The 12,038-nt window shown below is 38.2% G+C and overlaps 1 protein-coding gene across 6 annotated transcripts in view; it reads right to left on the bottom strand.

Annotated features, from left to right (window-relative positions):
* Nucleotides 1–5,815: 5,815 nt before the first annotated feature.
* Nucleotides 5,816–12,038, bottom strand: part of PHACTR2 (phosphatase and actin regulator 2) — a 228,110-nt gene continuing 221,887 nt past the window's right edge. For all 6 annotated transcript variants that reach the window (XM_037894918.2, XM_037894916.2, XM_037894917.2 and 3 more), the window contains one exon: nucleotides 5,816–11,417. In XM_037894918.2, coding sequence (XP_037750846.1) covers nucleotides 11,402–11,417 — 16 coding nt within the window. In that variant the 3' untranslated portion in view covers nucleotides 5,816–11,401. The remainder of the gene's footprint in view (nucleotides 11,418–12,038) is intronic.

The raw sequence follows: 12,038 nt of genomic DNA, 5'->3' as shown, positions 1-12,038 counted from the left end.
CTCCAGAAGCAAGCTGGAAGCATCTGCCTCCCTCAATAGCTCCTGCTCAACTGAGCTGTTGGGCCCACCTCTTATACTTCCTGTTCCAGTCCTGCCCTTCTGCTTCTAGCGTGGCGGCCTAGGCCTTCCGGGTTCCGCCCATCAGGGAGCATCTGGCAATCCCTTGCTGTCAGTCTCTGAGGGAGGCCACACCCCTTTGCTGCAATCACCCTAAGCACAGTTCTTTCCCAGCACAGTTACCATACCATCCCATGTTCAGGACTGAGTTTAAAGGCTCAATCCAACTCCTAAACTATGTTACCTTTATTACAGGTATTCCTGACCCATTTTGGATAATGAGTTATCTCCTGCCCTACTGATAATAATGTCTCTGTATATGATTTATATGTGTGCACACACAGCATGCCCCTAAGGAAAGTGGAAGAATTTTTTACCTTTCATGTGTCTAGAGAGAATAAAAGAATGTTAGTTGTTGCAAACGAAGAGATGACCATTCTTAATTTTGAATAAATGTTCACATATCTGCTACTTTATATATGCACCTGGGAATGATTAATACCGGTTGAATTATCTTTTGGGTGTATTTCAGTATTTTTCAGTAGGTGTCACCAGAACTTCATAAGCTTACACATATTCTCTCTTTTTACTCTGTTGATACTTTCTGAAGTCTGGAAGCATTGCCGTGATTTAGTATGCTATGTGCTCTCTTCACTGGGAGATATTCAGCTTTATGGAAATGGATTAACTAATTTGATTTGATACTGTGTTTTGTCTGGTAATGATTTTATAATAGCTCCTGTATTACTGTTATTTATTGGGAGGTGACTATAGTTGATGCTATACAGATCACAGAGGAGCCACAGGACCTGCTCTGAAGGAGCTCACAAACTAGGGACCTGATTTTGCAAGTCCTTGGGCAAGAATTCAATAGGACTACTTGTGTGAATAATGACTATTGCTAAAATAAGGATTTTCAGGCTCATACACAACAGGAGCAAGTGCAACCCACCTCACTGTTTCTGCTTCTCAGCCTTATTACTGCAATATGGCCAACCCTAAATGTTCAAAATAATGATTTAACCCCCAAAATCACGGTTTAGGGGGTAGGGTTTTGCCTTGGAAGTTAAGAGAACTGGGTTCTAATCCCTGCTTAGCTTGTAACTTTCAGTCACATTTGCATCTGGGGCACTTCACATCTCTGTGTTGCCTCCATTTCCTCTTCCACGCTTTGTTTGGTCTTACAGTGTAAAATCTTTGGGGCAGGAACTATCTCTTACTATGTGTTTGTGTAGCGCCTAGCACAATGGGAGCCAAATCTTGGATGGAGCCTCTGGGTGAAACTGTAATCCAAATAATAAATTAGGAGATTTGTTTTGAAATAATGAAATAGAAATAATACTTAAATTACACTGGTGTTTGGGCTGCCTTCTAATTGTTAAACTTTAGGGGGAATTCAGCTGCCTCCACCAGTGTGTGGTCAGATGAGATTCAAAATTCAATTTTACATGTACACAAAATGCACATATAAAAATGCAGGCCACCCTCCTGCCTGCTGGGCCACAGGCTCTACTTACACTCACTTAATCCCTGGGATGTGGAAGGCATCATTCTTTTCTTCTCCAGTCCCTTCTCCCAGTCCCAGCAGTCACCCTTCCCTCATCTGCTCGCTATATCCACCCCTTTATATTTTCCTTTCCCTTCTTTTTAGTTTCCTAATGCTCACATTCGACATCTCTGCCTCTCCATCCCAAGCCTGCCCATCGGTCACTCTCCCACACCACACATTCCCCTGTCCGCTCAGGCCCCTGTCCAATCTGTGACCCAGAGGGCATGCTGGCCTTATTCAGCATGGTGGCCATGGTGAATAAGGGCAAAACCTTGCAAGAGAAGCCTCACAGTTTTTGAAATGGTAAAAGGCTTTAAAAAACCCAAACCCCTCCTCCCTGTCAAAGTCTGTTCAATCACAAGACTCCCAATAATGTTGTCAGAGTTGGCAACTCTGATTTAGGTGCCAACATCTAAAGCAAATTTCCTGGTATAACAAACAGAAAGGAACCTGGAGCTGGAATTGCTGGAATGGAGTGTGCTGTTCACACCTGGGGAGTTTTTTGCAACTTCCATATGAACCTTTCAATTCTCAATGTCCCAAAGGGTTGGGCTTCAGCAAAGCAGCCTGAACTCATGGAGACCTTGTCCTTCCCTAACAGGCTCCTTCTCCTCCTTACCAGTAGTTGTCTTTTGGGGAGGGGGAGGGAAAGGGTGGCTAGTGATGTGCCCTCTCCCTAGCCCCAACATTTTCAGGGAGGAACAGTAGGCCCATCTCCCACAAGGTGTCGCCGGATAGCATATCCTGCATGCTCTGTAGCAGCTGGGCCTCTCCTGTTTCTCTCTTGCAAATTGGGGAGGTTTAGGATACCCGACTGCCACCTTTGTGTGATCCCTGCCCATATTCCACTGTCTCCCTGAGTGTTCCCCATTCCCATTAAATCAACTCACCCCACATTTACTGTCTTCCCGCTGTGTTTCTTCTGCACCCAGATTAACTGTCTTCCCTTAAACCCTACCATTCATAACTGCCCTGCAACTCAATCTCTAGCTAGCCAGTCAGGACCATCCCTCCGAATAGTGTCTTTCTACTGTATGTACAATAACCCTACCCAGCCACAACCTTTCGAAGCTTGAGTATTGATACTTATATTCAAATCACCTTAAGTTTCCCCAGGATTTGCACACAACCCCCTTCATTTCCTTTGCTGCTCCTAGAGCTTTGGCTCTTCAGAATTGTCCCAAGAAAATATTACAAGTGTTAGCATATATGGCCTTGCTGCCTGTATTCTCTCTGCATACCGTAGAAGTGCTACTCCTTTTGGAGCGTGCTACCAGCGTCTTCCCTGACTGCTGGCTCTCTTTGGAGCCTCCCTTCATGATGGGCATTAGGGTGTGTGTGTGGAGGGGTGTTTCACAAAGTAGAAGAGGAAGCAGTGTACTGCAAGTTACTATAGTTGTTACATTTGGCCTCACTGATGAATATCTAGACTTGCCAGGATCACTGTGCCTCCTGTCCCCCCATCCTTTTTTCTTCACCAGTTGTAGTCTGAATGCAGCACAGAGGTTTCAAGAAAGAAGGAGCATGGCATTACGCTCTTCCTGGCCTTCTTCCAAACACCATTTGTGGGTGCAAGTTCCCTTCTGCTTAACAGTGCAGAAGGTTCAATATTAAAAGCAGTCTAGCTCTGGAGGGTTTCCTGACTGTAGCAGTGGCTTGTAAAATAACATTTTGGGGTAGTTCATATGCATAATTTTCTATTTTTTAACTTGATAGATTACTTTAAAAACCTAAACTTCAAATACATACATAATTAATAGGGGGAAGTAGACATTTCCTCCATTGTATGTATTACTCCTTATGGGTAAAAAAAATATGTACTATTAGTATAATAAAAAGACACCTCAAGTATACTGGGCCATTTTCTGATTTCAATTAAATTCAGAGAAACTCTTAACTTTATTATAGTTTACTTCAGTGCAAAAAAGATGAGAATAAGGTTGCTAAGCATACATTTCTCATATACATCATCAAGAAACAGCCTGTTCTGAGACAAATCCATTTAAGGAAATTGTTTTGCTAACTCTTGCAATAATACTAATGCCATGCTCATAGGCACAGAGTTGTTCTTTCTCTTGCAGTCACCTAATGAATACTGATGCTTGTGAAATGTCAAGAGTGGCAGGCATGCAGTGGTCTTCTGTGAGCTCTTATGCAGTTCAGATAAACATTGCCAAGTTAAATACCTGGGGCTTAATTCTGCTCTGACATTGATGTAAATCAAGAGTTACTTGACTAAAGTCAGTGGAGGGAGTCAAACGGATATAAAACTAGTGAAACTGAGAGTAGAATATTGCCCCTCAATTCAGTTGAATATAATCATACTATCTAAATATTAACTCATCAGAGTGACTGAGCACAGCTTTTAATGGGCAGAACTATCTACAGAAGAGCTGTCAAATCAAAGATGTGTGAGGAGCTTCCAAAAATTAAAATGGAGACCAGAAAGCTAATTTCACTTAGTATGTGTGGGAAAATGAACCCCCTCATCTGCAGTAGAGTCACTTTTAAGACAACCATCAGAGGTAAACTTCCTACAAAGTAAGGCCTATCAGAAACCAGATCCATTACACTTGCATATGTACTTACTACAAATTCAAGAAGAAAATGTTTGTGTTTCCTAACAGTTTTATTGAGGTAATTTTTTCATTTTATATATATTTATATATATAATTAAGAGCTAAACAGTTTTCTAAGGCACTTGAAACTGTGCACAGCAAAGTATCCTACAATATTGTACAACTAGGCAGAACACTGTTAAATAACAGCATAAACACAAAGGAAAGATGGGTACTGTATAAAAAAAGGTAATACATACTCTTTTCTGATGACAGTAGTGGAAAATATATACTGCAGAACAGATCAAGAACCAAGAAGAAACTGTGCTATTAATTAATGTGTAGTTCCAGTTATTTACATTTGCAGATATCAATACACCTGTGTAATATGGAGTATTGGATTAGTCACTGGAAATGATAAAGTCATTCATTTGGTCTGAGATTTTCATCAAAGTTGCCATAGTCAGTCACTAACCAAAGCTGTTACGATACAAAGGGAGGCATACATGTCTTTACTTTACAATCACAATGATATAAAGTACTCTGTATAAGTTTAAGACTTGATTGTTTGATTCTCCATTGCTTTGCACTTTGTATGGTCTCTTATAGCTGTGCAAAATGAGTGTAAAATGCCACAGTTCTGAACTGGTGACATTTTACACCTACTTGGCATAGATACCAATGACTACACAACTCACAAGGCAGGGGAAAATCAACCCTGGAATGTTGTTTGCTTCTTTCTTTAGAGTTTTAAGTATTGAACTTTGGTGAAATTCAGGCAGGATACTTTGAGCACAACTGAGCATGTTTTGTTTGTGTTTTTAATCCAACTAATAATAATAAAGTGAAGTGTCAGCACTGTCCTAGTGCCTGTTGATATAGATAACAACCTTGATTGCTGCCATATAATGACAACCTCGATTATAGTCTGCAAGTGAAATCCTGATCGCAATGAAATCAATGAGAAAACCTTCAGTGGAGCCAAGATTTGACTATGGGCCCTAATCTGTTTCAAGAAGCAGATGGCAAAACTCCCATTGACTTCAATGAAAGCCCGATCAGCCCCTGTAGGAACTCTATCACTAGCTCTAGTTGGATGTTGCACATAGTAGTTTTTATTCCTGTCTATTGTTTTAATGCTTGGCTAACCCGGCAAACCCCTTGCAAGGGAGGCATCCCTTTGAAGTGTCCCAGTGGACTTCAATGGAAAGAGTCACATGAGCAAAAATTTGCAGTATCAAGCCCTAACTGTGGTGCACTTCAGTTCTGCATCAGAGAATACTTTTTCTTGAAAGTCCAGTGTACTAGGTCTGCAACACAATGACATATTGATACTGCCAGGCTATGCTAATAGCCAGAGCAATTGGTCAGTAAAGAAAAAAATTGGCAAGTGGCACAAAACTGTTGGTTCTTCAATGTACAGCAATGTCCATGCCTATCCATCAACTTGCCTAGATTTAACATTTTGCTGCAAATAGAATTCTTTTTCTCTTTAAGAAAAATAAAAATTCATAACCTCTATTTTAACGGAGATATTAAATTAGCTTTTGCTATATCAAAAAAACCAGTACACCTAGCTGTCCATCAAAACAATGCATTTAAGTCACAGATGATGTTGTGTGGCTCAAAATCATACCAATTAAAATAATTGTCCAAAACACAATGTTTCTTTAATTCAAAAATTTACACAAATTTACAAATCAAAATACCACCGCACAGAATAGCAAAAGGAAGAGAAGATATGTTCAGCATCATTTTACTCTATTATAACAATACTTAACCATGGTTAAATTTGACATAGTATTGCAAGATGGTGAATCAAGAAATAATGATAGAGTAAAGACAGGCATAGAATATCATTAATCCCTTTGTTCCTACCCAATACAGTATTTAGCTTCTAGATGGAAAAACAAAAAAACAAACACACAAACCTACTGGTATAAAAACAACTTTCTTGCGTTGCTACAAGTAGCTCACATGAGCTATATTTTCATTAAAGTTCTGGAACAAGATATAGAGATTGACATAATAAAACATGACCTCATTCATTAAAATTAATAAATAGAAACCTGCCATAATGTTATATTGAAGTTTGTTTTTTCCACTGCATCTCTCCCTCTTGATCTATATCTATACTTTCATAAGATTTTTCAGATGCCTATTTCTAAGCAGACAGTTTACGCTATTCAAGGGGATTTATTTTCCTTCCTTTTTATTTTATTCTTCAAAATATTTTCACTAGCAACCTAAAAACATCTTTCACAACTGGTTTCCTAAATACCATTCTTGTCCTCCAAAAGCTAGTTTTTAAGTCCCAGCAGTGAGTATTGCACTGTGCATTGTACAATAAAAATACCAATATCAACAACAGTAGAGCTAAATCTGGTGGCTCCTAAAGGCAGGAGGCAAATTTGTTTTTCACCCTGAGAACATCTTAATTTTGATTTACAGCAGCTGCACAGGTTTAACTCCTTGAGATACAAATAAAAAGGGTGTTAAAGCATTAAATGATGCAGTTGTGTTGCGCCAGGACAATCACTGTGCTGATGGATACAGCATAAACCTTTAACTCATGATACCATCTGATAAAAGTACTAAAGTGGAAATTAAGGACAAAAGGCCAGATTGTGATACAGCAGCATAAAGCTCTATATCTATACTACACAGAGACAATCATGTCAGGGCATCTGATTACAACGCATTTGGTCACCAACCTGATTACAAACATGGAACCGGCTCCAGTGTCTACCAAAGTGAAGGGAATTCTCTCCATTGACTTCAATGGATGCTGGATTGGTGCTCTGGTTCCCCCATATACTGTAATATAGACTTAGCTGTAAATACGTTTTTATTCATGCTAAATCCTTGATCAGACCAGGTTTGTAATTAGGTTGAGGGACAACTATGTTGTAAGCAGGTTCCTTAACAAGGATGTAGCATAAATGTTGACAAGACTTGTCTATGAAGCAATTCTATTGAAGATGGAATACTGATGAAAGTGAGTTCAGAAAGGGCATCTATCTTAGGATTTTTTTAAGTTTGGGTCACAGCTTTCATTTGATTTTAAAGAAAAAAACATTCTTTAGAGTTGATCTGAAAAGATTTGTAGCTGCCAATGAGCGAGTTCAGTATTTCTTTTGTAATAATTGACGTAAGCTTCACTAAAGCAGGGCAGGGCATGGCCTTAAGTTTTTGCACTGCTTTAGGAGTTCATAGTGTCAACTATAGGAGAGCACACATGGAACTTTGAACTTTGGTGTTTCTAGATAAGTGCCTGATCCTTCAAACACTTACCTCCCCTGTAAACCCACTGTATGTCTTATTACGGCAAGTAAGCTCATTGATTTCATGGCAGTAATCTCTGTCCCTGGTAGTGCTGCAGGATCGGCCCTAAAAGACTTAGACCTGCAATCCCTGTCCAAAATGATTTTTAGCTTCTAGGTATCTTGTCTTAAAACAAGTTTAATTTTTAAGTCTACATGTATTTCCTATTAATTATTTAGGATTTTATACAATTTTTATAAGCTTCTCAGTTCACCCATAAGGAGATACAAATGTCATCTAAGAGGCCGGAGTGACTCCTTCAGACATTTCACTCTGCTTTGTACATAAGCGTTTAGGATTTTATTAAGGACCCAATCCTGTGTACCCTCACGTACAATACAGTGGGAGTCTGAGTGCAAGACATATGCAAGATTGAGACCTGAGTCTATTATATATCCAATAATTTTGAAATGGTTACTCCAGTCTACTGAGTGTGTCTGTATATATATTTATGTCCACTTGGATTGCTGAACACAATACAGGTACCTAAGCCATGGTCAAGTGTCCTAAAATAGAGTTGTATTAATTGTCTATCTGGACAGAAGTTCAAACTAACATTGATCACATTACCCATTTCAGCTAATTGGATTATGTTTGGCACTGGGGTGGGAACTTTTTCACCTTTTTTCCCCTCTCATTTTCTGCTGTAGGGACTGCCATGTTGATCCTCCCCAACCAGTTCCCCCCCCCCCCCCCCCAGGCCTCATGTTACAGTACTTGTGATTATTTCCTGCTGAGTTGCATGCTGCCAGCCCCTCTGGGGCTTAGATACGCACCATATTCCTTTCCACGACAGCGATTTGAAAAAGACTCTGAGGCAGCCTGTACAAAGGACCAAGAGACATATCTGAAATCTGAAGCTGTGCAGCTCAGCAAGAAAAAACAAACTTGCCTCATCAAACACTACAATGTATCACAATCTCATTAACTTGTCTATCGCTTGGTCAATACTTTACAGCTTTTGTCCTCCAAACCCGTTGCTATTTACAATATATAAAATATATGTACAGGGTTAAACGTGTATGTATATCATACATAAACATGTTGTAAGTTCTAATTAAGCAAAGCACTTAAGTGTGTGCATAAGTCCTACTGAGGTCAACTTCCTTTATCCCATTTTAAGCATGTGAATAAGTACTTTATTGAATTAGGGCCATAGTTTGTACCTTATTTTAACAGTGAAGGCCACGGTAGCTCCTAGTAGTCAAATATATAAAATGGCATATGTTCTCAATGGCAAAGCCCACCACTGATTTCACTGAGAATACAAGGGGGCCCTAAATTCCCAGTCCTGCTGGCTTTAACTTACATGGGTAGTCATTACTCACACAGTGATATCAATGGGACTACTATCCCGCATAGCATTTGCAGGGTCAGGCCACACATTTGTGAAAATTCTTACAGGACATATGTCATAGCCACTTTTCTAAATTTAACCCCTCGGTAATTTTTTTTTAAACTATCAAAGTGATTAGGTCGTATTAAGGACTGTCAGTTGTCCCATTTAATTTTTTTGAAACAAAAACCTCAAATTATATTGTTCAATGTCAAAATAGTAAACTTCTACGCTATTTTGCACTCCACACTTTCTTCAAAATTTGGCAACAAACAAAAAAAACAGTCTCTGGAGAAGTATTGTTTTGCCAAGCTTTAATTCAGGGTACAGTTTTATGGCTGGGTTTTAAACCCTGAAAATAAGGGATTTTAATAGGAATGCGGTCACAAGTACAACTAATGGCTTGCACATATCTGTATGATTTAGTGTGGTATGCATTTTCATTGCTTCCTTGATGTAAAAATGCTGCTTCCATAGTTACAAAATGATGGCATTGCAGAAGCTGAATTGTTTCCTACTAATTCTATTTTTAATACACCTAATTGATTCCAGTAAGAGGCAGAATGATGCTGATTATTTTTATTTGCTACAAGCTTGTAGTTGGATGTTTTACTAATTATTGATATTTTTGAGTTCATACCCTGCATTTTATAGGATTTTTACCAAAATTAAAGTGTTCTTAAAAGGTTCTATCAACCTATTTCCTTAAAATGTTTAAATCAATCTATTTAAAAATAAACAGAAAGCCAGCTCATGGCAAGCACTCTGCTATTACTTGATTGCCCTTTACAAAAATAATACATCCCATTTAGGCAAACCTGTTCTTGTTGTAAATATCAGTAAAGAGTGAGATCTAATTTTAGCCACTAAATTGCATTCCGCCTTTAGGCTGACATCTAAAATGACAATCTTCAATTTTATAAATTAAAAACACTCCTCAAGAACCTATTGCAGAATCTGAGGTAAAAATCACTCTGCACAGACCTTTTATTGCCTGAAAAAATACTTAGCTTTCATAATTAAAAACTAAACAGGGCACATAATTACAATTTATTTTTGTCTTTTATGTACACATATAAAAAAGGATAAATAGTATATATACTGTAATACTGCATTACATGTATGTTTATGTGTACTCTAGGCCCAGAAAAATCATTGTGTACATAAACCAAAGGATAAATAAGTGCCAATATAAGACAGAGAATTTTTTAGTGTAAACAATGCCAAAGGCTTGTAATAGGCCTTACGGCTGACATAACAAAAACATATATTGCCTTTCACGCTCCATACCATTTAATTTTAATAGTATTGTATTCACAAATGCAATTTCAGAAGTTATGAGTTAATAAGCATTCTTCGCATACAACAAAAACAGGCTGTGGACACTAAGGATTTTCTGTAGCTTTTACAAGGCCCTTGATGAAGATGTATTGATCCACATGTTAATTCTTTCTAGAAGCAATCCCAGGGATCCATCTAATGTTACTCTTAAAGTTAAAGTCACATTGTTAACCACTTTCCAAACCTACTTATATGCAAATTCATGGCCAATTTCAGTTCTAATTTTGGAGTCAAATTAGAATGTCATGATTGTCAATACTGTCTGCCATAGTTCACAGAGATATTGGTGCCACTACTTTGACAACAACATGAGTGACAGACAAAAGAAGAGTGTTTCAAAACATGAATCCTTTCATTGCACTCACAGTTTCTCATTATTTGTCCTTTGAAACCTACTTGTGTAATTCTGATGAATCATCATGGAGAATCCAAGGTGTAATTGTATTAAAAAATCACCAATCATATTTAGCTGTGCTATATGAATACTCAATGTATTTTCTTTAAGCATGCTTTTCAGAATTTTAAAAAATATATCTGAATTATAACAAGAATATTTTCTGGCAAGTAGGTTCACTGGTACCACAAAAATTACTGTACTTCACTAAAGTACTGAGGAAATGAGGACTTGGTGGCTTATTGTCTTGCTAGGACAGGCTGAGGTCTCTAGAAAACACACACACAGTTGCTCAAACTCCCAGATTTACAAATTTTTTCCTCCCGCCATCCAAATATATGAGTAAACCAGTTTCACAAAGAACTTACTATCAGTTTGTTCTAACTTTTTTCTGTTAACTTACAGGTGAAGTCTCTTTCCCCGCCCGCCTCTCTCTGTTTTCCCACTGTACCCACAATTACACTCAGTCACCATGATGTGAAGTCTGATGAGTTCCTGGCCACAGGCTGTCAAACGATTGTCTTCAGCTCTTCCTGTCTTCTCAAGCTTTGATGAAAAAATATCAACAACTCTGTGTGAGCTAGCCACAGAACCACAATCTCTCTTACCATCAAGACATTGCTTAGTTAAAATGGAATGCTACTCCCATTTTCCCTAGGTTCTGGTCCCAGTCAAATCTCTTGTTCTTTAATAAAGATGAGGGCCATGTTCGTCATTATCCTCAGAGTAAGCTGCAACACGCACTCACGCTTGTTCAAGTTCCAGTGCAATCTCAGGTCTTCGTGATGCAATGATTTTCCCGAAGGAAACTGTGGTGTGAAGTATGGGATACTGTCAAACAATTATGGACGATGAAACCTGAAACATTAAAATCAAATAAAAAATTATAAGTGTTATTGTTTCATCAGATGATGGCATTGAGCCTGGTTCTGATTTCACACCTATTTATTTTCACTGACTTAACAGAGCTGTTCCTGATTTTCACTGATGTAAATGAGATCCAAACTAGATCAATTGTGTCTCATGTTTGAAACAACTGATTGGGAATCAGAAAAGCTTAGCATCTCTGAAAAACCGGTAATTACTTTTAAGTCTGCTTCCTTATCTGTAAAAGGGGGATAACAATACTTAAACATCTTTGCATGTTGCTTTGAAATCTTAGGATGAAAGATACTTTGCACTTGCGCAATATTATCTTCTTATTAGTTCAGTCAGTTATGCCAGATAAAGCATTAGAAGAGCACCAGGACCTGGTAATATAACCTATCATCAAGGATATGAATTTCTGTTTAAATAGTTTCAAAATGTATACACACGCATGGAAAATATAAAAATACTATATTGAGAATAATTCATCCAGTGCAGGCAAGATATTAAATTTTGGGTAGATATGATTATATGTTTTCTTCTGATATAGAGGGATATTTCAAGGCAAGAGAAAACAAGCTACACTCTACTGCAATATAATATAATTCATAG

Source organism: Chelonia mydas, chromosome 3 (genome assembly GCF_015237465.2).
Source record: "Chelonia mydas isolate rCheMyd1 chromosome 3, rCheMyd1.pri.v2, whole genome shotgun sequence".
NCBI classification, from domain to species: Eukaryota; Metazoa; Chordata; order Testudines; family Cheloniidae; genus Chelonia; species Chelonia mydas.
This window is presented reverse-complemented; position numbering and strand designations above follow the sequence as displayed.